The sequence below is a fragment of the Cydia amplana genome, chromosome 15 (assembly GCF_948474715.1).
Source record: "Cydia amplana chromosome 15, ilCydAmpl1.1, whole genome shotgun sequence".
Taxonomy (NCBI): domain Eukaryota; kingdom Metazoa; phylum Arthropoda; class Insecta; order Lepidoptera; family Tortricidae; genus Cydia; species Cydia amplana.
In genome coordinates this window covers 15058449-15085131 of record NC_086083.1, presented here as the reverse complement: position 1 = coordinate 15085131, position 26683 = coordinate 15058449, and the positions used below count along the sequence as shown (strand labels likewise).

At 37.1% G+C, this 26683-nt stretch overlaps 1 protein-coding gene across 1 annotated transcript; it reads left to right on the top strand.

The window, feature by feature from the left end:
* The first annotated feature begins 461 nt into the window (after window positions 1–461).
* LOC134654838 (hemicentin-2-like) lies at window positions 462–26362 on the top strand. The gene is made up of 37 exons (XM_063510308.1): window positions 462–637; window positions 1202–1326; window positions 1551–1688; window positions 1950–2087; window positions 2224–2336; window positions 2615–2851; window positions 3060–3210; window positions 3517–4196; window positions 5094–5270; window positions 5502–5635; window positions 6080–6148; window positions 7953–8185; window positions 8494–8729; window positions 9585–9707; window positions 10232–10321; window positions 11974–12102; window positions 12579–12744; window positions 13151–13335; window positions 14031–14112; window positions 14521–14675; window positions 15220–15391; window positions 15684–15932; window positions 17281–17353; window positions 18250–18446; window positions 18839–19013; window positions 19590–19684; window positions 20023–20176; window positions 20699–20823; window positions 21280–21417; window positions 21922–22059; window positions 22934–23046; window positions 23573–23809; window positions 24122–24272; window positions 24454–25130; window positions 25515–25691; window positions 25841–25977; window positions 26209–26362. Exons 1-37 carry the CDS (start codon window positions 528–530, stop codon window positions 26360–26362), a joined length of 6633 nt encoding a protein of 2210 aa, XP_063366378.1. The 5' UTR covers window positions 462–527.
* Window positions 26363–26683: the final 321 nt, after the last annotated feature.

The window sequence follows — 26683 nt, the reverse complement described above, 5'->3', positions numbered from 1 at the left end:
TCATCATCCAAACGCTTTTTGTTCATATTATCTCTCACATAGTGTATCCATATTTCCCTTGGCTTGCCATTCCTCTTGAATCCCTCCAAATTAAGTTCTCATACCTTTCGCCACATAAGACTTTCGTCCCTGCCTTACTTTTTTTGCTATAATCAGTGTAAATTACATACTTATTCTTGTATATTCATTCCTTTCTCTAAGTGTATAAGCGTAATAAATCTCCAACACTGGTAATTATAATTATCTACTTCACATCGACCATTTTAGAATGATTAGCTCCAGTATAAGTTATTCATATTTTTTTCAGGTTTAAGGCTATTTCGTCAGATGAAGGAGAATACGAATGCGATGCAAGGAATACGCGCGGGGTAGACCGAATTAATTACAAACTCCATATTTATGGTGAATATTCTTTCTCGATTAGATGATAAATTATAAGAATATTTTCTACGCTTTTTTATTGTATATTTTTTTCTATCTCAGTTCCAGTCGAAATTGAGTCTCCCACCAACAGTTTGATAGAGCAAATGGAAGGTTCAAGGGTAACATTACCTTGTAGAGCGGACGGGTCTCCAAGGCCAAGTATAACTTGGATCTACCACAGCAGAGACATTGAAGTTGGGCCGAGTCGAATTAGGTACTTAAGTTACAGAATTATTTTTTTATCAAGCAGAATCGTCTGCGAACGATGCTATGTATTAATATATTATTAAATATTTGCTCTATTGGGTAAGGTCTTGCTAGCTCAAATGGAAGAGTACCAGCCTAGCGATCCGGTGGTCGTGGGTTCAAGTCCTACCTAAGACAGTGATTTTTTCCACTTTTAATTTGTTTCTAAGTTTAAATAAGTTATAGACCAGTGTCTCTTTGAGCTGAGCCCTATGTAATCCTCGCTCTCACGACTCCACCATTTCGAAAAATTTCCCTGGCAAATTCCATGTAATTATCCAATGTGCTCACAAAAAATCACGATTGTCTGTTGAAAAATACGACCTGTTGACTCTGCAGTAGAGGAGAACCACCGAAAAGACAATATGAAAGAATTTTTACCCAAGCTCAAACGGAGACGCTTGATTCAATTCTGCTAAATATACTTTATATTCGGTATAGGACCTTCATTAATTAATCTTCCCCGTGTATAAAATGTGTCTCTGTCTAAAATAATAACTCCTATTCAATAAACTTCTTTACATCTATTCAGGCCAAGCGATGATACAGGAAGGTTAAGCTTTGACAGGATACAATTGAGGCAGAATGGTGAATACACTTGCGTGGCTTCCAACTCCAGAAGTTCCAAGAACATTACGTATGAAGTCTCAGTTTTAGGTAAGCTTATTACCTTTACTTAACTTCCTTAAACAATTGTGATTTTGCTTATTAAATGATGGAATTAACTTAACGTTCTTTGAGAGTATTTAGATTGATTTGAATCCTGAAATTAACCAACCGAATGAAAGATCTGTTTTTAACAAAAAGAAAACAAATTAAAGACCTAGCTTTACTTCTCAGGTGTACATGACTTGTTCTGATTACCAAATTTTGGTCCACAGCAACTCCTAAAATTTACTACACTACAAAAGAGTTCCATGGAGTAGTAGGTGACATGGTACTTCGGATTCCGTGCAATGCAACTGGAAACCCAAAACCTGAAATCACGTGGACTATGGAAGGGTACTATATAGCTTCAGGTACTGTGCCACGGGATTCGAAATACCACAAGTTATTTCATCTACTATACTAAGTACTTCTTTTCGGCAGTGCCCTTACATTTTTACAGTTAGTTAATAGAGGGTCTTCCCTTAAAGACAGTCTCCACTATATTGACCCTACTCAAAACCATAATTCAATGCTGTAGTTAAAAAAACCTTCATCAAAAATGTTCACTGTTAACTTTTCACCCTCTGTGCAGGTACAATAAACTTTAAGCACTTTGTTTTTCGTATATCTAGGTACCAAATGGTATGAGATTAGTGAAGATGGAAGTCTCATTATTAAGAATATTAAAGAATTATCTGCTGGGTATTACTCATGTAAAGCTTCCAATGATTATGGACAAGCAGAGGAAGGATTTGATGTCATTGTTGACGGTAAGTTCCACAACATTGTTTTAAATGTAAATCAAGGTAAAACAGTTTTAAATTTGGATTTATTCATAAAGCCTTCCTTGATGGAACGACGTTTGTCTATCTTTACCTTTCGCTTATTTGATACTGTTACCTACAGATTTTCCTGATCCTGGATTCCGTATTAATAAATTCAAGTTGAATAAAGGAGACTCGGCGATGATCCCTTGTAATATTCCGCGAAAAAAAACTGACAGATTACTATGGTTTAAGGTAAGATCTTATCTTCTATTTTTCCCTAAACATTATAATTTTATCAATATGATTATCATGTAAATTTTTCGAGTAAGGCAAACTTCTTCTTTAAACTACCGGTATTCTGAACCTGGTGATAAAAACAATAAGTAGTCAGCAACGGTGCTTCCCATTAATCGTATAAGTATGTATAAATATCATACCTACGATGTTTTATACAATTTTATACACATGGAAGGACCTTTCACGTCAGAATCTTTAGACTTTTAATGATTCATATTTAAACTTTTTTTCAGGATGGTCGACTTCTTCCTTCTTCTGATTTAGCATTTCGCGTCCTGACCGAATCGGGCTCGGGAACGTATACATGCCGCGTTAGCTCCATGGACCGACCAGCAATGAGTGGTTCCACTACGGTAGAGGTTGGCTACAAACCGCGCTTCGAATATTCTGACTATAACAAGGACATATCCTTTGTGCCCGGAGAATTTGCCACGATGGACTGTACTGCTACTGGATTTCCAAAACCTAAGGTAGGTAAGTTTAAAGTTACCTTTTATCTAACAGCTCTCAGCAAGTTACTACTTATGCTAGTTTTACTCGTTGTAGCTTAGTTAATCTCTGAAATCCTTATCATCCTTATTTTTATAAAGTTTGAAAGATATAATCTGATGTCTGTCTTCTACTTTAAAGAACTGTCGAACTTGTTAATTTAGGTTTCAATATTTGTCACATTTACAGGTGCAATGGTACCATAATAACAGACCGATAAGCTTGAACAACTTTAAATATGTCCTGGGTATGTATAGCGACTACGTTAAGGGACGATACACATGCGTCGTCAGCAACTCATATGGGACAGTGCAGCGAGAGTTTGTTGTTTCGTCATTTGGTAAGAATTCCTTTTTTTTCAGAAGTCTCTCTCTGTTTTGCCATTCATCTCATACAATGCGTATTCGTGCTTGATGTTACTAAAAGTAAGTATCTAGATACTTACTTTTAGCTTTTGTCAACCGGTTTTCGTCCGGAGATTGTCACTCGCCCTAAAGCCTTAAACTACGTTTAATAATGATGTCTTTGCAAAGTGGGTGGTCAATTTGAGAACAATAGACTTAGAATTGATTTTTAGGATAGTCGTAAAGCAGGGGGTATGACTGGTTTGTTTAAATATAAATTGATTTGTACATTTTTATTTCAGGATGCCTTCTAAACGTAAAGCACGACTTTAGTAAAAATGAACCTCTAATGTTGACCTCCGATAACAAATTAACTAACTTTAAAACCAACGGTGGCTACATGCGTATTCCTAAAGACGATACCATCAAGTTGGTGTGCCCTTCGAGCTTTATCACGATACCTTTAAGAGAAATATTGGTGACTTGTGAAAATGCGCAACAATTTTTGCATCAGTCATCAGGCAGACGTTACGCTTACTCTGACCTCAAATGCAGCGACAAATGGCAGCCGATAGTTAAAAGAACAGGGCGACGGTGTGCAAGAAGAAAAGCTGAAATATTGAACGTTGGCTACGAGATAGGAAAAATATTCGAGACTGTTTACGAAGTTTGCCTGGCTCGGGATTCAAAGAACCCCATTTATACAAAACTAAACATGCAACCATCGCTAGCTAATTCTGTAACTAATAACGATACCGTATGGTTTAACTACGGTTCTCCTGTGGACTTGGATGGTCTATACGATTGCAGTAATCAGAATACAGAGACCTCAGCGATTTTGAATAAGGAGTTTCACAGAGGTGACGGCTGTTGTTTTGCGAAGAGAATGTTGTTGAATCCTTTGGACGTTGCTCCTGGTCTACAGGATGCCACGTACACCCATCTAAATGTTGTGCCTCATTGGAGCACTTGTAACTCTAAGGTAGGCATTTTCGGTTTTGAGTATTATCAGTACCTACTTGGTCCTTGCGCCGTATCCATATCTATTTTTACAGCTTGCAGCATGTGGCGCAGTATAATAACTTACGAGGACTGGGACTTAGATTGGTTTAGTGAAAGGTTTCTAAAATGCATGCGATGCGTAAAATCTATCAGAGACACTGAATTTTCTTTTGCCATTAATATATCCTTTTTAGGGTTCCGTAGCCAAATGGCAAAAAACGGAACCCTTATAGATTCGTCATGTCTGTCTGTCTGTCCGTCTGTCCGTCTGTCCGTCTGTCCGTCTGTCTGTCCGTCCGTATGTCACAGCCACTTTTCTCCGAAACTATAAGAACTATACTGTTGAAACTTGGTAAGTAGATGTATTCTGTGAACCGCATTAAGATTTTCACACAAAAATAGAAAAAAACAATAAATTTTTGGGGTTCCCCATACTTCGAACTGAAACTCAAAAATCTTTTTTTCATCAAACCCATACGTGTGGGGTATCTATGGATAGGTCTTCAAAAATGATATTGAGGTTTCTAATATCATTTTTTTCTAAACTGAATAGTTTGCGCGAGAGACACTTCCAAAGTGGTAAAATGTGTGTCCCCCCCCCCTGTAACTTCTAAAATAAGAGAATGATAAAACTAAAAAAAATATACGATGTACATTACCATGTAAACTTCCACCGAAAATTGGTTTGATCGAGATCTAGTAAGTAGTTTTTTTTTAATACGTCATAAATCGCCTAAATACGGAACCCTTCATGGGCGAGTCCGACTCGCACTTGGCCGCTTTTTTTATTTCTTCCCGCAGTATGTTTATTTGATATTTAAGCTGATTTAATGCGAGAATAAAATTAAACACGAGGCCTAAACTTATTTTTATACAGAATTGGGACGAAGTGGAGCGTCGTATCAGAAATCTGGTGACGTCTTCGGACCGGACCCTTCAAGTATTCACCGGCACGGCGTATAACCTGCAGCTGACGGATTCGTTCTCGAGACAAAGGAATGTGGTTCTTAAAAGCAGGGGAAAGGGTGTCCAGGTTCCGAGGTACTTGTGGAAGGTAAGCATATATCTTGTTTTTACACAATATCTGTACAAAAATTTGAATTAAAACTTTGTATAGCAGAAAATTCGATGTCAATGGTTTTAAATTTGCGTGTTTAATATTCAATTCAATTCAATCGCGGTAGGCCTCCCATGGTCGCTTAATAGTAAAAAAAAACAAACAGGCAAAGGTAATCTATTCACATTTTCACTAAAATGTCACTTCACCGTTTCTTCTACAATCCAGGTAGTCCAAAACCCGTCTACCGAGACTTCCTTGGCCATCATTCAAGTGAACGTGCCTCACTTGAGCCTCGCGAGTGTGCGTAGCTATCAGCTGTGCAATGACGTTTGTAAAAATGTTAAATGGATGCAGACTGGGTAAGAATTCTATGAATTAAGTATCATTTTTTTGAATAGTTGTACATTATTTCATTAATGTGGAAGTTTGGGAAAGCTAATATTTAGCTGGAGATCTTTTAGATAAGAGAGATATAAGATTGTTCATTACTTTAATCCACAATTAAATTTAGTGCGTAGACAAGATGACAATCGTTTATGCTCCGTAGCGAACGAAACGCAACTGTCACTGTCGCACTAATATGGAAGAGTGATAGAGAGAGATGACTATGATACGCTACAGAGCGTTAACGATTGACACGTTGGCTATGCACCCTGTTCAGCAAAACAATATTTTTTGGAGTCTCTCAAGGAAGTATTCTATGCCCAACTCTTTTTTTTATTTATATAAAATTATATGTGCGAGCTCGATAATGAAGGCAAAATTTCTTTACATACCTATGTATTACTGTTTTATTTTCCCAGAAATTGGCGCAGTGTACGCCACGGGTTCACATACTGCTGCAGTCTAGCTGACTTCGAGCGCGCGTTCCGGTACCGGGGCGTATTTTCAGACTTCAAAAAATTACTGCGTGCCTGACGATCCCCACGATCTGACATGTCCTACATGTCTGACAATGGTTATTGGTCCATACATTATTTAAGTTTGATTGGCGTTTTCTATTAACGATTGTTCTCTTGGCTAAGCCCCCTCAGCTCTAATAGATCGAACGTAAAAAATAACTGTACGAATAGAAAAAAGTATTTCAATTGTATGATTAACATTGGAAGGAGAAAGTTACGTTAGTTATTTGCTAATTTATGAGGTATACGAATACTGACGTATACTCTATTGACTTGTAAGTTTTGAAACAAACAGACGCTTGTATTATGTATAAAATGACAATATAATTATAATGCCTTGTTGTATTAAAAGAATGGAATATTCTTCTTTAGTTTTTTTGTTATATGTATACTTGTAGAGTAATGTCGTAACCACTGTTCCAAACTACAATAGGTCGTCGCAACATAAAATAAATAAATAATAAATAAAAGCATAAGGTGCAAGGGGTCAATTTAAACTGCGGGGTAATTTAAACTAAGTAATCGAAATATCTTCCATGTTTTACTTTATTATCTAGAGTGCCATATATGTCCACATAGCGAAAAGATGTGTTGTGTGTTGACTCTAGTTAATAATGTAGAACATGGAAGATATTTCGATTAGTTCATATTATTCCGCAGTCTAAATTGCCCCCCTGTATCTTACCATCCCGGTTTGGAGTTCTGTCAAGTTGACAAAAAGCATCAACTTGCTTTGAAACGCTAAGCATTTTGGCATGCATAGGTACATACTTTCATAATAAACAATCTTTGCAGTGGGTCAGTAAATGCTGACAAATAGAAACATAATGCCAGTGCATTGTCGTTAAGGGTCACACTCATACGCATTTTATAGTACTTACATTTTAACTCGTTCGAGTCTTTCCTGTAGACACATTGTCCATAGAAGTGACCTTTTTCAAAAATGTGTTTGACCCAAGCCCGGAGGCCGATTCGGTTTTTCATCTTAATTTGATACGATTTTTATTCGTGTCATCAGGCATCTCGCGAGCTTGCGAGCCCACACCTGATTGCATTTCGTGAGCACCAATCAACGTCAACCGCTCGCGCTGATTGGTGCAGCGCCGAACACCAACTAAAATTTGAATTTTGTGCACGGTTAAATTCGCCACTCATTCTAATAGTACTAGAGTACTACCTACTTTGACGTATTCGTCATAATGTTGCGAGTTTTTTTGTCATTAATCATTATAAATTCATGTGATAAAAACATTTAATAAATAACACAACCTAATAATACATTATAGGTACCTACGCGTAATTTTTAATTGATGTTTTTTTATAAATTAACGGAAAGTACCCATCTAGAATGTATTAAGTTTAAACCTTGACGTATGATTTCTGGGAATCCCCATATACCACTACAACTTCAACCCATTGAACACAACGTTAAATGAATTATCTAGCTGTCACTTTCCTACATATTATCAGTCTGGTAGGTAAGAAGTCGATAGCAATAACTTTTTATGAATACGATATTAGGATTGTACCCTTGGTATCTCAGGTCAGTGTCGTCTAAAGAAAACTGAAATACGGTAAACATATTATAAAGTAATATGGCTGTAATGGTCTTGTAACAGAGTCGTAATTTCTATACACATTTAAAGTAGTTATGTCGTTATTTAATTAAACAACCATACTGATATCTGGTGTATCGTCTTCTTTAAAAGCAGGCTCAAAAATAGTGTCAATCACAAATCGGGATTGTTAAACAGTGAACGTAGTATGGAATTTAATTCAAAATGGAAGTGAAAATATATTTCATAATATTAGGCTTGTTCCTTTTAGGAATAGATGGAACTGTAGGTGATGTCAAAAGTAGCTTAACTTTTGTTATTGATGATACTGGCTCAATGGGTAATGATATAGCACAAGTGAAAATTGGTGCAAATGCAATATTTGATACCGTGATGCGATCGAATTCTTCGCAAATTGAAGATTTTGTGCTGGTGACTTTTAACGATCCCGGTGAGTTGTATGCTACATACTTTTATCTTTTTCATCTTTACATTGTAAACTTATTATTTCGTAAATTTAATAATATTTTTTTAAACGAATTGCTCAGTTTAGGCATTTCCGATGTTGTAATTTTTTTTATCTGAATTCATTATAGGTCTTTATTTTCAGAATCACGAGTTCTTTCGAACTTTATAATAGAAACAAATTATACTAGACTTCTGTGCACTTTTTTATATATTTATTTATTAATAATCATTATCTAAATTGTTTTATTTGAACCAAAAAATAAATTAAGCTATAGCTTGGGTTTATTACAGCTAATATGAACAAACTGCGCGCCAAAACTAAAGAGAGAAATGTTTTTAAAAACGCTTTAATTGGTATACGTGTGTATGGAGGTGGTGATTGTCCTGAGATGGCCATGTCTGGGATCAAAATGGGCCTTCAGAACAGCCGAGAAGGGTCTTCCATATATGTGTTTACTGACGCTTCGGCCAAAGATTATAACGATTACGATGAAATTGAAGCTCTTAGTCAGAAAATGGGATGTCAGGTAACAAACATTTTTTCTTCTAACTGGCGTTGTCTTTCCACGGCTCGATAAATGAGTCTAGAGTCCACTTTAAAACTAAGTCAGGTCAATGTGAAGAAGCCCGGCATTATATAAAATGTATTGCTGGAGAGACCGTCATAGGGCAAAAACTCTCGTATTTGACACAAAAAGGACGAACTTCCACTCCTGCTCTGCCGACCTTCATAATTAGGTTGCACAAGATTTAAAATCGATAAAAGGGGTTGTAGAAGATCTTCCTTTATAGACGGCCTCTCTAAATTGACCTTAACTAATTATGACAATAAATTAGGAATGAACTCTTATCGGCGCTGATGAAAGCGCTCTCTGTTGACTGTAAGGTAAGATAAAGAATCACTTGAGTTACTTATATTCAAATGACTGCTGACGTGTGTTTTATTTAATGCATTGTGTTCTTTGAAAATTTGATCATACAAAGATTTATGTTCTAATGTAGGTATATATTTGTTTTCCGAAAGTAAATAACATTTAGCACATTAAGGGCTTCTGGCGCCATCCAGAGTTAGCCACTAACACGGGGTTAACCGGTTAAACCTGGAGTTACAGTACAATTTAACCCTATGTTGTTAACTCCAGACCAAGGCACAGGATTTGATGCAGTTATGACCATTAAAACTCTCAATCAGAAATACTTAAATCTTTCAGGATAATATTCTTTTTTTAGGTTACATTAGATTATATCAATCGTATTAATTATATGGTATCGTAAAATCGTGTTTTAGTCCGTTTATATTTTTATTAGTTATATAAAAAAAATGTTCATGATAGAGCTTACAAATATACCTGAATGTTATATTTATGATTTGCTTTTGACAGATTGTGTTCGTACTCACGGGATACTGTTCAAATAAGAAGGCACCTCAATACTTGGTTTATAAGAAGCTCGCCAAAGCTACCAACGGACAAGTGTTTCACTTAGAAAAAAGTGAAATTCGAGAGGTAAGCAATAAGTAAAAATAAGTAGGAAGAGTTAAGGTCGACTCACGTTGAGGGTCCGGGTGAGAACCGAGGCGTCCGACACTTCGTTTTCAACAGAAAGCAAAACATCACGTAATCACCGTTTCCTTTACAAAATTAGTAATTAAACTTTTTTTTCGCGTTCCTCTAAATTTGTCCATGAGTGTATTATATTTACTATATCAAATCACAGACATTTGGTACAATACAGTAAATTTATACATTTAGCGTTTGCGTCAAATCCGGTAGTTCTGATTTTTTGCAGACTTATTGGACCAACAAAAAATCAGAACTACCGGATTTGACGCAGAAGAGCCACGTTACAAAATTCGACAAATTTACTGGATTAGTCAGCGTGTCAGAGACGTAGTTTCTGGTTTAGTAAATTGTTTTGATTTTCGATACCAATAAATACCATAAATATTCAACTACCTACTAATCCTACACTATTTTCAGTAACAACATATGTATTTACTTATATTTAAGTTGGTATTTTTTGGTTCCAGATTTTGAAGTATGTACAAAAAACTATAGAAAGCCGAAATAATGTTCTGAAAAGCAAAGATTTTCCTCCAGGCTATGGAAATACCTTTGACGTAAGTATTTTACCGATTTCTTACTAAACAGGTAAATGTTTAGCTAGGTTCAGTCTGCAGAACCTAGGTTTACTTTCGGTTTCTGTTTAACCGAAGTTAAAGATATTTTATTGTTAATTTCTTTAAATTATGATAAGCCTATATAAAATAATGAGGAACGAAAACTCGTGTCGGTTTAAAACATTCCCTTAGGCAGTGTTTTAATTTATCGCCACTCGTTGCAAATTTCCTACTTTTCGCACTTGTACTCGTAACATTCGTAATTGTTTTTAATTTGAGACACTCCATTGTTATTTGTCAAATGGAAATTATACCGCGGTATGTAAACGCGTGGTATTATTTTGATGATGTCAAACAAAAACCCCGATTTGCTTCGATCAACACGGGCTTCCGACAGGTCGGAAGGGATAGGCCCAAGCGATATCTTGACATTCAAATCATTCTGCCATTTTTCGCGGGGGGGAACGTGCACACAGTCGTACTTCTCACACACTTGCATACAAAATCCAATCTGTAATGACGACACAAATACATAGAAAATGACACCCTACACAGACAAATCTTGCACACCTCGATCTCTTTTTGTGTACGGATGAGTTACAAGTGTCACAACACGCACACTAACACATTTTCGTCAAAGAATTTTATTGTTTTCTGAGAGATGAGAAGTCGGATTTGTCCCTCGACCGATCCGCAATTTGTACTGGGCGAGCAAAATCGATAAATCCAGCAATTACATGAGACTAAAACATAATAATTGTGTTTAAATGTAATTAATCGTATGACATGTAAAAAAATATTACATGTGAAATGTAACACCTTCTTTTTGTAAATTTTTATGTCCCCGACCTCTTTTTACAACAAAAAACCGAGCAATTAGGCATTTTTTCTGCTGCTGTGTTCACTCGCGCGTCTGGACTCGGTCTAGTTAAAAATCCGAGCGCAACTAGTTTTATTACCCGCGCTAGATCAGTTGATCTTGTACCTAGGCAGAGGGGAAATAGTGCGAATGCCGCATCCCTTCCGTGTTGATCGAAGCCGATTTGTTATCTCGTATTAAAGAGTAAACAAGAAGCAACAACATTTCCAAGAATTATGTTTTTAATTATAATTCGTATAATAAACTATAGATAGCTTATCTAATTCGGAACATTCGTTATCCACATTGAGTATAATTAAAATTAAATATGATCATTGATCACTTTATTTTTAACTAACTCTGTCACAACTTGCCTCGGCTCACTAAGGGTTAAAAACTTTTTTAGTATAAGTTAGGGTTGTGCGTCTTTTCTGTGGACATCATAAAATAATCCAACTTTAAAGACTAACATTTTTTACTTTATCCTTACAGGCATGTTAATACCTTCTACTTCTTAAATTTATATGCTAAAAGTCTTAGAAAACAGTATCAAAATCGTTAACTTTTTAATATTCACAGAAAAGACGACAGTTTTCCCGGACGTTTTTGATATACGATGTCCACCTGTCCTTTCAGAGGAAAAACTAGGCCTTATTATTTCGGGCTGATTTATTATTATGATTACTTTAGTTTTTTTTCGTCGAAGGGGACTTATGTTCTGAGTTCCTAAACCCTCTACTACTAAGGTAAGGACAAGTAAGGAATACCTTAGAAGTAAAAATTTATTTTTCAGATTCCCGTGGACGCCGACACAAAAGAGTTAGTGATTGCCGTATCGGGAAGAAACCCCGCGGTCAGCGTGACCGACTCTGGGGGCACCAAGTGGCCCACTACAAATATCACCAGACTTAAAGAAATAGCCGTACGTTCCTATCTACAATTAAATTTTCCTTTTGTGTAAACGTTTTGATTAGGTATGCTTTTGAATTCCACAATTGGCAACCAGCTACATGTTTTATAGTTGAAAAGTTTGCGGTTGAACTCTCATATTTTCAGTCAGTCGCGCGACATGGACATAGACATAGACATCCTTTATTGGTAATGAAAAATTACAGATCACAACTTACATATTATTCAATCATGTTCCGGAGAGATGACAGTGATATCTAAACTTGATATAATTTTGATGTCAGTGTATGTTGGAATTGGCCTGGACTTCTAAATTTTCAAGCATTGCGTACCTACTAATATCTGAATTAAACCATAAAATTAGTTATGTTCTTATGCCTTACGACAGTTTGAATTCGATGAAAAGTCGTTGGTGACCCTAAAACAATGGAATAAGTTGATGGATTAAAAGAAAAACTTAATTTAAGTTAGCAATTAATTACTTTACAGGTAGTGAAAGTAGTTGGTGTTACACCCGATGTGTACACAGTGGAAGTCGGCAGTGAGGACGAGACGCATGTGGTCGTGTCAGGATCCAGCACAGTGCACTTCCAGCATGGATTCTCCACCGTCAGCCCTTCAGACATCAAGGATACCGTAACGAGACCTGTGCCAGGTATTTAAGTATAAGTTAAGATAAAGCAATTCTTGATGAGGTACTGTTTCTGATGTCAGCAGTGACTGATGTGATAGTTTTGCCCTGAATTCATATTTGTATTTGAATGTACCGAAATTTATGGTGTGTTATATCACGAAATTAAACCAACTCAGTGTCACGCTGCCTAAACAACCCAATGGTGGTGATGATGGTGATAGTGGTATGGTAATGGTAGTTCTTGAATTCATCTAGAATTCCTGCAGGCCGAAACTAACATAATTTCGTGTCATTCAAACTTCAAGCAGCCCAATAGGTATCAATTATCGATATAATTTTTCACTGCCAGAAAGGCAAAGCACTATCTTAGTTGATTCAGAGTGAGGCGAAGAATAATTTTTATTAATAAAATACGTGTGTGTTCTAGGAGTAAAATCTCACCTCTCCATAAAATTATCCACTGACGGTGGAAACATTGCACTGCACAGTGTTCAGATACTGGATATGAATGACAATGTGATCTCGACAATACCACTGAAGCTTGTCGATAAAACCGAACAGTTTTACACCACCGAGCAGATTATGCCACCAGATCATATGTTCAAAGTTGCGGTAAGATCAATTTATACTACAACCTATTTATTATAGACCGACGTGTGGACGCTACCCCGCAAAAATAAAGAATGGGATGTCATGTCATGACGCGCGTCAGTCAAATAGCGAACGACGATTACTAGGTACCCGACGGATAGAGATGAATGTAATTATATTTGTAAAATGCTACGTATTGTATGATTCACTTTATGTGTATAATTGCATGAATTCCATAGTATTTAAACTGTTGTGAGACATGCTAACATTGAATAATTTTACGCGCATGTCGCGCGAGTGACTTAAAACAAGTGAGTCTAAACCGTAAAATTATTCAATTCTATAGTAATTTAAATTGTATTTTTTTCCTTATTTTCTCGTAATGCATGTTAATTATAAGATGTATATTTTTTTTTAAAGATGTATCCCGCCGAGGTATTGCCGGTCCCATATTGGGATACCCTCCTCCAATTGAGGTGGGATTTAAATATTCTCGGGGCAGAGGTGTAGGGTTGGAGCCGGTCTACCTAGCTTTATTTGACGTTCATAAGCGCATTGTAATTATGCCTACTTGAATAAACTATCTTTTATCTTATCTTTATCTTTAATGAAGTGACGAAATATAGGTAGTTCTCCTTTTGGCTATCTCCGCTGTTTTTCTTTAAGTTATGATTGAATTTTCTGAATCTTGTTAATTCAAACGTATTGATTTTCAGATAAACGGATATGATTTCAACAATAAAGCCCTTATAACGAGAATTAGTTTAACACCGGTCAAACCGCAAGAAATTAGGCCAGGTAAGGAAACTAAAGACGAGAACCGTTTCTTATGAGGGTTGCTTAGATAAGGGTCCATTCCTGATTAATGAAATAGTCTACTTTACATACCGTTTCACCTTGGGTTTCATTATTTGTAGAAATCTCTTATTTTCCTATTATTTATAGAATCTTCGACATTATTACTTACCTACTTCTTGTTTGTAAGATTTAAGTTTTCTAATGCTAATTTTTTATCAAGTCTGATGCATTCTCAAGAGTGTCTTCATACGCTATTCTTAGTCCTTTCTTCTTGATTGTTTCGCTTTTGACAAAGTGGTTGTGGTCATTAATTCAGCGATAAGTGACAAGCTTTTTCTCTGTTCACATATCTTCAAAAATATATCAATATAAAAACCAATATTTACAAATTGTTTGTAAAAATTACAGCCAAAGTAGAGACAAAAGCTCCCGTGGTAGAGTGCAAGGATATTGTTAACGCTGTTTACGACAAAGCGCTGCAGTTGAAGTGCAAAATCAGTGGTTATCCCAAGCCCGACGTCATTTGGGAGTCTGATGACAAATCTGTCGTCCTGTCGCATTTCGTAAGTTTACTAGACTTTGTTGGCAAGTCCAACAAAACTTTTTACTTTCTTTACCATAGAAACCATAGTAACATTTCCTTCACATTTTTACACCTATACGAATAGTACGTGTTAATTTTCTGTTTTTATATAAAATATATATTTGTGGCTACAAGACGGAGTTTCTGTTCTTCTACCTCTACGAACCAGCTACAACCACCGCACCGCTGAACAGACTTGTATAAAATGTACAATATTAATGTGAATGTATGGATTTTGGCCACACAAATTTCATTCCCGCATTAACGTAAGATTATTTATACCCGGAAAAGTTTTCTGCCGCTGTTTTCAAACTGAATCTCGGGTACGAGATTTTTTTCGACAAAGAAAAGTAAGGTGGATCTTGTATCCACCCATCCTTGAGATTTGGATAAGAATTTAAGGCCAAGGGTAAGGGCAACGTGCCATATGCGCCGATGGTGTTTAGAAATTTTATATTATTTACTGGAAATCAGTAAGATTTTTGGTGCCTAATTGAAGATTATACCTACTTTTTAAATTCTAGGAGTCAACCATAGAACTGCCGTACGACTACATCAGCGTGTTGGAAATAAGTAATGTGACAAAAAACAGCACTTACACTTGCAAAGCTGTCAACAGTGTCGGCAGTGGCGAAGGCAGAACCACTGTTCAAACTAAAATAAAGAGCTACTTTAAAGTCCTGGCTTTTCCTAGAGGTACATTTTATTGTATTTATTGGATATCGATACGAAATTATTCAAATATTTTTTGTCCATAGTCTTCTATTCTTCTTGCAGTTCATTCCATGTTAGACCTCATATTCCCAATATTACTGTAAAAAGAGTAAAATATCTTGTAAAGTACCTAAAGTAGCTATGAATTCGTCAATTCTAACATGGCATTTAATAAAATGATCATATTCTATGATCTGGCCAGTGGGCACGACACATTCACTTATTATGGACAATTAGCTGTGACGACATCTACTCACTTTTCATCTACTTTTAGATATTACCATCGAATACCAGAAGTCAGTGAAAATACCCTGCAAAGTAGAAGCCTATCCACCAGCAAACGCGACATGGTACAAAGGTCGCAAACCACTGAAACCAGATGGAAACCTGGAACTGTCAGAAGACGGGTCCGTTCTCACTATCCGTTCTATGGAACCTAACATGGCCGACAACTACATTTGCGAGGCGAGAAATGCCAGGAAAAGGAAGATTTATCCGTTCACAGTGCAGATTAGTGGTGTTGGTTAGTAGTTTTTATATGATTTTTCTTTTACTTTGTTACCTCAGAACTCGTTAATTTCTGAACCGAATTGGAAAATTATTATTTTTGTCGTTTCAAGTTTGTTTCATTTTTATCTTAACTCAGTTCTGATGATGGGATCCATGAGGAATTAGAGGACCCCTCAAATATAGAGGCCAAATGAGGAATTCGGCACGACACAACTTCTTGTTGCGCGGCAGTTACAGTTCCCTATTTATATTACATATTTAACTATTCTACATATTTGTACTGATCTCTGTTTGGCCCTGTGGTTGACCGGTAGAGGATAGGTACCGTGTAGTATTTCGTCATATGTACATTGTTGTATTTCTTACAATAAAGTTTCTATTAATAAATATTTTTCACCTCAGCAGCTCGAACAAGGGTACTTTGATTCTTAAAAACAGTGAGCAAAATGCGATTTTGCTCACTGAGTGAGACAAAATGACATTCAAGTGACCTTGATTGTCAAATGTCATTTCAACATGCGGGGTCTAATAAAAGTTCGAAATACTTGGGTTCTATTATCTCTGTCCCTTTCACACTGTTAGCAAAGAAACAGACAAAAAAAAGTTAAAACGACATTGAACGGTATATTCACGGTTTATAATAGACCCCCGAAAAACTTCAGACCGCATCGTTCCAAACCACGTACGAGTATGAATTCTTAATAATTAATAAATAAAAATAAAGTTTAAGATTTCATAAAACCTGATAAAATACTATATTTTAGGTATTTTATTGTACAATTAAAATAACGAACTCAAAAAATACACAGATCATCACGCAAAATTAATTATTTTACTTTTAAGAATTTCTACCATAGTTGACAAATAGTACGTATCCGCAATTCGGACCGTATCTTACAAAGATTTTTATTGTTGTCAAAGTTGGCGATTGAAGTGTCAGTTAATGTTTGTTATTTCTATATTATTTTACTGGAATTTATTATTACGTTTTGTTTTTGTGTTCCATTGCGGTAATTAAACTTAATTGTTTGTATATCTTAAGAAAACATGAGTGCAGGTATTAAGTGATGAAGAAGGATTACATTTTTCAAGTTGTCTAATAGGTATGTTCTCACTGCGCTGAGGTGAAAAATGTTGTGTACTACACGAGATCAAAGTTATTTACATCTCGTGCGCTTTTGAGTCCCTTACTACGCTCAAGATTCTAAATTAGATTCACTCGCTACGCTCGTGAATCTATTATAGAATCTTTCGCTTGCACGGGACTCAAAATAAGCACTCGAAGAAATATCAAACTTTGATCACTTGTTGTACAAATAACTATTGTGTGCGAGAGGCAGATTCAACGATTAAATTTTCAGAGGCGCCAGAAATAAGCAAGGAAGTAACTGAAATCACGGCTTTGAAAGGTTCCGCAGTTGACATTAGATGCCAGTAAGTGTTTTCAATAACTTAATTTGATTTAATAAATTACTGATGAGTTAAGTACAATGAAAACGTTCTTGAGTGATTACTTTTAAAAATTAAGCTCACTCAGGTATATTTAACTAATGGCAAATAAATCACTTATTTCCTGAGTAAATAATACTTAGCATTTTTATAAGCTTTTACATAGTTTTACTTGCCCCGTTGTCTGTAATCAAATCTTACAAGCTAAGAACCACTTCCCATTTGATTGAGCTGAGGGGCTACCGCGAGAACCGTTTTTCGCAAATTGCATTTTTTGTTGTCCCCTACACTTTTTTTCAAATTTGGGATTTTTCATGTTATTTCTCCTCAGAATCACGAGCTGTTTCTATCCTAATAGGAGAAAAAAAAGTGTCCCAAAATTTCCATTTTTCGATCTTTCCATTGCGTGACCGCCATACAAAGTCTATGAAAAATTGTGACGGAATGGAAATAAAAACCTTAGGACACTTTTTTTCTCCTATTAGGTTAGAAAGAGCTCGTGATTCTGAGTAGAAATAACATAAAAAATCCCAAATTTGAAAAAAAAGTGTAGGGGACAACAAAAAAAAAACGCCCACAGATCTTTCTCTTTTACTCCAATGAAGGCGTAATTAGAGTGACCGAGAAAAATGCCCGCAATTTGCGAACTTCGATTTTCGCGGTTATAGCCCTGACACTTCACACACTCATGTAAGTTGGGTGACAATTTATTATTATGGCACAGCCTAGCTTGTCTGATGATGGAGACAGGAGGTGACCATAATAACTTTGTGCGTAACCTCATTGTGATTGGGTTTGTAATGTGTCGATGACTATTAGTTGATTATTGAAAAAACAGTACAATGAATTGAAATTTCTACAAAAACTTATTACTTCTTTAGAGTTACTAAAGGCAAGCCACAACCAAGGATGCATTGGTACTACAAAAGTGCTGCTGCTAATGATTACCCCCCCATGAATGAGACTTCGGATACCATACATTTGGAAAACATCGACGCCACTCATACGGGCTCGTACAGATGTGTTGCAGACAATGTGATGCATTGGGACTCCCATGAGATTGATTTGATTGTGGAATGTAAGTCACACTTTTGTATATTATGACTGTAATAACATTAACTTATTAAAAACCGGTCAAGTGCGAATCGGACTCGCGCATGAAGTGTTCAGTGCCATTACGCAAAAAACGCCAAACAAATCACGTTTTTTGTATTGAGAGCCCCGCTTAAACATTTATTTTGTTTTTAGTATTTGTTGTTAAAGCGCAACAGAAATACATCATCTGTGAAAAAATCAACTGTCTAGCTATCACGGATCATGAATTACAGCCTGGTGACAGACAGATTGACGGACATACGGACAGTGGAGTCTTAGTCCCGTTTTTACCCTTTGGGGACGGAACCCTAAAAAAAAAAAATACATTCCACGACTCTTCTCTTTCCGACCACACTCTAATATATTTTGCTATAGATAAGCCGTCAATATCAAGACCACGCCAGTCTATTATGACCACGGACCTAGGGGAACCTGTAACATTACCGTGTCCTGCCATCGGAGAGCCGACACCAACCATCACGTGGAAGCTCAATGGGGTGCCTATACCGAGCACTGCAAGATATAGTATATTCGCGGATGGGACGCTTAGGTGAGTTTATATTTCTACTAGCTTTTGCCCGCGACTTCGTGGAGTTAGTAATTTGGGTAGCTTATTTTTACCCAATCTGCTTTATAACGATTCCCCATACAAACTTCCACCCCCCTTTTCACTCCCTTAAAGGGAGATTTTTGGGATAAAAACTACCCTATGTCCTTCCCCGGGACTCAAACATGTCCATACCAAATTTCAACTAAATCGGTTCAGCGGTTATTGATTTCCCATACAAATTTCCACCCCCCTTTTCACTCCCTTAAGGGGCGAGTTCCGAGATAAAAAGTATCCTATGTCCTTCCCCGGGACTCAAACTATCTTCACACCAAATTTCAATTAAATCGGTTCAGCGGTTTAAGCGTGAAGAGGTAACAGACAGACAGACAGACAGACACACTTTCGCATTTATAATATTAGTATGGATAATCTCTGTATCCACGCATGTAGGGGACGAGAAGATCTTTTAGCTGTGCGTGAGTTTTTAGAACTACGCGCACGATCTTGTTTATTCAGAAACTTGGATTCGTTTTCACAAAGTATTGTTAGTTTAAAATATTTCCCATTGTTTTTCAGGTTTTTAGCTGCTTCATCAGATGAGGGAGAATACGAATGCGAAGCGAGCAACACACGTGGAGTGGACAGTATCAAATACAAGCTAAATGTTTATGGTGAGTGTAGTATAACGAAATACAAGTAGGTAAAATATAATAAAAATCTTATAAATAAAAATAATGGCCGTAAGGTGCGGTCGCTGGCCGCACTTTCCCCGCTGAATAGCAATGCTGATCCGCTGAACGAAATATTGGCAGCTCTCTGGTCACCTCTTGGTGGTCTCCATAAGGCGCCATATTGAATTCGATGTATGTAGCAAGTATTCTCAGTAAATGAGACAACCAAGTGCGGATTTATGCATAATTTCTACGATGTCACAAGAGCAAATTAGGGATAACAAACTAAGTAAGTACCTAGTACCTACTTGAATTTTATTAATTACTTTTTATTTTAGTTCCAGTCGATATCGAGTCTCCAAAGAACAGTTTCCTGCAGCAGATGGAAGGTTCAATGGTAACATTGCCGTGCAGAGCGGACGGTTCTCCCAAGCCCAGCTTAACATGGATCTACCGCAGCAGAGACGCTAAAGTCAGGCCCAGCCGATTGGAGTGAGTTTAAAAAAAAACTGAGTTATAACAAGTTATAATTAACTTATCTAAAATATCTTTAACTTATACCAAACTACATTAAAATGTAATAAAAACTACGAGTAAATAAAATTATAAAATAAAACATATACCCACCTATGATGTCCCCCAGATCTGTCTTCTGTGGAAAGGTGCCTATATGTTTGGTTACATTTTCCCACGCTTAATGGCGATGCGTATTTTTTGGCCTACGAATAAGCCAACGCTAGGGGTCTAGAAGTCTTAGTTTAAGCACTGAAAAACTTTATGGGTGTCCCGACTCCACCCTAACTAAGGTCACTTCAGCAATCGTCGCAAATATGTGGTTGTTCAAGAGACCAAGCCACTAAGCTGTGCTTTAACAAGTAAAAAATAAACTATTACATACATCACTAGTTAATCTGCTGAAATCCCTCAAATGATGTAAGCCAATAAGCGTTTCAAAGAAATAGACATAGAAGCTAAATCTTAATAGAATTAAAAGGGACACTTTGATTTGTTTAGGCCAAGCGACGCTACAGGAAGGCTACAGTTTGACAGGATACTATTGAGACAGGGTGGTGAATACACTTGCGTGGCGACAAACTCCAGAGGATCAAAGAATATTACGTACGAAGTTGAAGTTTTAGGTAAGCACTCAAATAATAATACGAGTACACCATTGTAAATGTAAACTGCCAATTCATTAACTTTATTGGAAAGACATAAGACCTATTAACGGTCAGTTAGTGTTGTTATTAGTAAAATTGATGGTCTGCTTTTTCACAATTTGATTAATAGAAAGTCAGATTTTCTAGACACGTACCCGCCAGTAGTGACGCAAGCTTTCTAAAACGAAAACACATAACTGGACTGATATACGTCTTTAAGCTAAAAGCATACCTAACAAATGTAAATCCCTATTATTGTAAAATTATACTACAAGTCAAGAGCACCCTAAACCGGCGAGCGTGTTTGAGGAATTAAATATTATGACAATGAAGGAAGCGAAAGAGTATGTCAGGATCGTAGCAAGTGGAAATCCATGGTCTCTACCTTTCCCTCCGAGAAATATAATAATTATATAATAAACTTTCGGCCCACAGCGCCTCCTAAAATTTACTACACGGCAAAAGAGTTCCAAGGGGTAGTAGGTGACATGCAACTCCTGATTCCATGCAATGCCACCGGCAATCCAAAACCGGACATCACCTGGGAAATGGGACCGTACCATATTGCTTCAGGTAATTTACTAACAAAATTAAACCTCCTAGGGCTCATATATGGTTGAAATATTCGCTGAATTGGGTACGGTCTTGGTAGCTCGGTCGTGGGTTCAAGTCCCACCCAAGACAGTGAATTTTTCCACTTTTAATTTATTTCGAAACTTAATTTACTAACAAATCGCGTATATTAGGTACGACAGGCGACAGGTGTCCGTTCCGTAGCGGTGCGCGGCAACAACTATGGCTAATAGATACCAATATTGGTGTGGGTCGCATGTACTTGTAGCGACGCGACGAAATCGCGGAGTGAGCCACGCCTGGTAAAGGCAAAGTGTGTAAATATCACCATAAACCTCATATCTGTGAAGATGCGACACTTATAATGACACCTCCACACTTTATTCTTGCACTGTCAAAGTCGGTACAGAATTTGGTACGACTACTTGGTTGGTACCCGCTGTGCTACTTTTAGCCTTTTATTGTATATGTACCTAATCAACTTGTAACTTTCTTTGCTTCCAGGCTCCGAATGGTTTGATATCAGTGCAGAAGGCAGTCTTATCATCAAGAATGTTGACAAAGCGTCTAGCAGGGTTTACACATGTAAAGCTTCCAATGATTATGGGCAAACACAAGAAGATTTTGGTGTTGTTGTTGATGGTAAGTTCAATTGAACTATGTATATTATTTATACGAAATGTTTATAGGTAAAAGCACTCATGAAATACCTTAAAAGTTAGGATTTGAAGTATTAAATTTGTCCCTGATGCACTTATTCATGCCGGCAATGCAAATACTCTGTTTAAAGCTACACCCTGAATAATAGTCGCATAGAATTGGTAAGGAAAAATTTTGGTTTTAGTAATTCTCACGAGAAAGAAGAATGGAAAAAAGAAGTTCCATCTACAGAACAATTAAGTTTACTTTTCAATATTTAGGCGCAACTATCAATACATCATATCATAGGTAAAGATTTATTGATAGTATTAGTCGCAGATACTAATTGTGCCTCAAATTCGTAAGCTGTAGAAATTCGGCATACCTATGTTTTGTGGTAACTGAAATCATTTTTGAATATGTACGGAGCCATACTGCACCATCTTGTATTAGAAGCACGATTTTTTCAAATCTTTACACAATCTGATAAAACAACCGATCTAGCCAGTCCGTTTTTTTAAATCCCTGCTGATATTACCGAGATGCGAAATGCGAATGTAACTATCTGTCTGCGTGTCTCTTATGTCTTTCCGCTTAAACCGCTGAACGAGTTTTTATCAACCAGCATTAATCATCATCATTCATCATCATTCATCACCATGTTGATGGATAGAGTCCAAAGTGCAACTCCCACTCAGCAAATACGACGGAAACCCTACTGTTTACCCTCGACAATGACGTAATCCAATGGATACAGAACCTTAGAATAGGTATCTTTATAAACGACCGAAAAATTATACAATACGAATAAATAAATTCATCATCATCATCAGGTAGAAGCCGAAATACCTACTAAACTATGATATTACTGTTACAGATTTTCTGGATCCAGGATTTATTACCAATGAATTCAAGCTGAAAGAAGGAGAATCGGCGATGATCCCTTGTAGTGTTCCGCATAAAAAAACTGACAGAATATTATGGTTTAAGGTAAATTACACTTTTTCTCTGCCATATTCAGACATGCAGATTTTTTCCGGAGATAGGTATATTTTTTTTTGCTGAAATTAAAAGCCAAAGTCATACTGAGTAGTCCTGTGAAAGTATTTTTTTACTTCTAAAGAAACATGAAAAATTATCCAAAAGTAGTTTAAAATTCGCCAAAACAGATCAGTTACAGGCTTCGCCGGAAACAATCAATGATGAAATTCACAAAAAAAACTACTATCAAATTATCCTTAGAGATGTATAGTCTCCAAAACTTGAAATCCAATGAAACTAGCAGCGTCAGGCGTGGCTTACTGCGCGATTTCTTCAGCTCGCTACAGGTACATGTGGCCCACACCAATTTTGGTGTCTAGCAGTAGTAGTTATCGCGCACCGCTACGGAACAGACGCCTGCTCGCGCTTGCGCTTATATCTCTCGTAATAGACGCGTTTTGTTAGAGACTGAAACGTTTGTAACTAGTACTATTATTTATTATGTGACAGCGCATTAAATTAATAAATATTTCAGAACGGCGAACGTCTGCCTTCCTCTGATCTAGTACTGCACGACGTGACCGAATCAGACTCAGGCACGTACACGTGCCGAGTCAGTTCCGTGGACCGACCAGCACAGAGCGACTCCACCAGGGTCGAGGTCGGCTTCGAACCACGGTTTGATTATCCTGATGACGAGAAAAACATAGCCTTCAAGTACGGAGAACTTGCCACCATGGACTGTACTGCTACTGGAGTTCCGGAACCTAAGGTTAGTTTGATTTGCTTTACTGGTTCTTATGTTTAGGTCTTTATTATTCAACCATCCTCAGCAAACAAGAAATTTTTATTAAAATTATACCTACATAATTTTTAAATAAACAGTGCGACATTATATAACTGTTACTTGTAAATCAGAACGAAACACAAAAAATATATTATTTCTTTAACTAATACAACCTAATACGATGTAGGAGTATGCAGGTACTGGATTGATTTACTGACCTCCAAAACAAGAAAGGGTTTAAACTAAATTGGTAAAACTTAGTTGACCTTGTTTTAAATCATGTTTAATTACTTACAGGTGAAATGGTACCACGATGACAGAGAGATAAGCCTCAAAGAGTACAGATACGACTTGGAAATGTACAACGACAACGACAAAGGACGGTACACTTGCGTTGTCAGCAACTCCTACGGAACAGCGAAGCAAGAATTTGTCATTTCGTCATTCGGTACGACATCTATGATATAAGTTTTTTTTTTCATTAGGCAAACGAGTAGACGCATCGCGTATGTAGCGAAAACCGCCTAGTGTAAACGTCGCAGTGTAGAGAAGCTTGAAAAATACTCCCTATTAAATAGTTAAGCCTGGTTTATTATACTACCTAAGTATTAACTTTATTTCTATTTCAGAATGCCTGCTGGATGTAACACGCTTTAGTAAAAACGATCCATTAATGTTAACGCTCTATAATAAAGTGCCTAACTTTAAAACCAGTGGCGTCTACATGCGTATACCTAAAGACGAAAAGATCAAATTGGTGTGCCCTTCATACTTCAAACCGATGTCTTTAAGGGAAATGATCGTGACGTGTGAAAAGGAACAACAATTTTTGCATGACTTATCTGGGAGACACTTCGCTTACTCAGACTTTAAGTGCAGAGAGATGTGGCAGCCAATCGCTAAAAGAACAGGGCGACGGTGTGCAAAAGGAAAAGCTGAAATATTGAACGTTGGCTTTGAGACAAGAGCGACATTCCAAACGGTTTACGAAGTTTGCCTCGACCAGGACTCAAAGAACCCCATTTATACAAAACTAGACATGCAACCATCGCTAGCTAATTCTGTAACTAATAACGATACCGTATGGTTTAACTATGGTTCTCCAGTGGACTTGGATGGTCTATACGATTGTGCTAATCAGAATGGAGAGACCTCAGCGATTTTGAATAAGGAGTTCCACAGAGGTGACGGGTGTTGTTTTGCGAAGAGGATGTTGGTAAATCCTATGGACGTTGCTCCAGGGTTGCAGGGTGCCACGTACACCCATCTGAATGTGGCGCCACACTGGGGCACTTGTGACTCCAAGGTAGGCATTTTATGTCATAGAATATTCAGCAGTTAATCTTCCTTATGTGTAGTTTTTTATTATATTATTCTCACCCTCTCATTATTTGCCATAATATGCAGTAGAAGTCTACTCAATTCATATTTAAGGTAAGTGGAATGTTGATACAAAGAAGATAAGCCACTTCGCCAACAATGTAAATCCGATCAATAAAATGAACATTTTGCGCAGAATCTTTCACAAGCACTAATTTTCTTACTCACTGAAATTTAAAGGATTTATTATCTCTAATAGTTCTCCAATCTTCTTTCATTCATGTCTATAGTCTACAATCCATCATTTTGCTTTGAACTGTTTTTGGGTCCAAATTCAAGAACAAATCTGTGACTAGCTTTTATTGTACAGAATTGGGAAGAAGTGGAACGCCGTGTCAGGAATCTGGTGACGTCTTCGGACCGGACACTTCAAGTATTCACTGGAACAGCGAATGACCTTGAGCTGCCTGACGCGTACTCGAGGCAGAAGAATGTGGTTCTCCATAGCAGGGGAAAAGATGTACAGGTTCCGAGGTACTTGTGGAAGGTAAGCAAGCAACTCTCTTTGGTTATTTGAGTGTGATGCGGTTAACTTATTCTGTTTGCCTACAATTACTGTTGATCTATTTAAAAACTTATTTGTCCTTGATAAACAACAGCATAACATAATATAATATCTTCCTTACTGCAATCCAGATAGTCCAAGACCCGACCACCGAGACTTCTTTGGTCATCATTCAAGTGAACGTGCCTGATTTGAAGCTGGCGGAGGCGCATAGCTACCAGCTGTGCAAAGATATATGCAAAAATGCCGAATGGATGGTGCAGTACAGGTGACATTCATTTAAAATTTCGATCCATTATTTAAGTTAAGATTGAAGCTTACTAAATTATAAACTGAAATTGATGTCATATATCAAAGAAAAAGTGACGAAGCCCTCCAGTGGTGAAGGTCGGATTCGAACCGGCGTCTTTAGTAATCCGGGCTAACGGGCCTTGAACCCCTTGGCCACCCCGCGGTATTTTTTTTATCACAACTTATTTATACTATGTCTTATTTCCAGACACTGGCGCAACGTACACCACGGATTCACGTACTGCTGCAGCCTAGCTGACTTTGAGCGCGCGTTCCGATACCAAGGCGTGTTCCCTGACTTCAAGAATTTGCTGCTGGAAGTGTCCGATCTGCCTGACGACCATTATTTACACGCTGCATAGACGTTCCACCATCGCCCACACTGTTAACTGTACATCGGTAGACCCTATGCCTTTTGTAATAAGGTCCACCAATGTACAGTAACCTGTATAATAATATGTTACACAGCGAAGGCCGCAAAAATATGTGACACGATCTTATTTGTAATAGAACCATAAGAGCGTGTCACATATTTTTGCGGCCTTCGAAGTAACATAATTATTGCAGGTGACTGTTTGCTGTTTGTACTAGGTGTTGAATTACTGGATTTTTTTTTGTGATAGTAGTAGTTGGCTAAACTACCTACCTACATTTATGTTTGATGTGTGTCAATAAAAAAATAG

Excerpts from the sequence above, each read along its gene's own strand:
- LOC134654838 (XM_063510308.1), top strand. The coding sequence starts at position 528 with ATGGAAGGTTCAAGGGTAACATTACCTTGTAGAGCGGACGGGTCTCCA. Across the intron at positions 15,392-15,683 it reads AGTCCTGGCTTTTCCTAGAG|ATATTACCATCGAATACCAG; the intron begins GTACATTTTATT and ends ATCTACTTTTAG. Across the intron at positions 20,824-21,279 it reads GTACGAAGTTGAAGTTTTAG|CGCCTCCTAAAATTTACTAC; the intron begins GTAAGCACTCAA and ends TTCGGCCCACAG.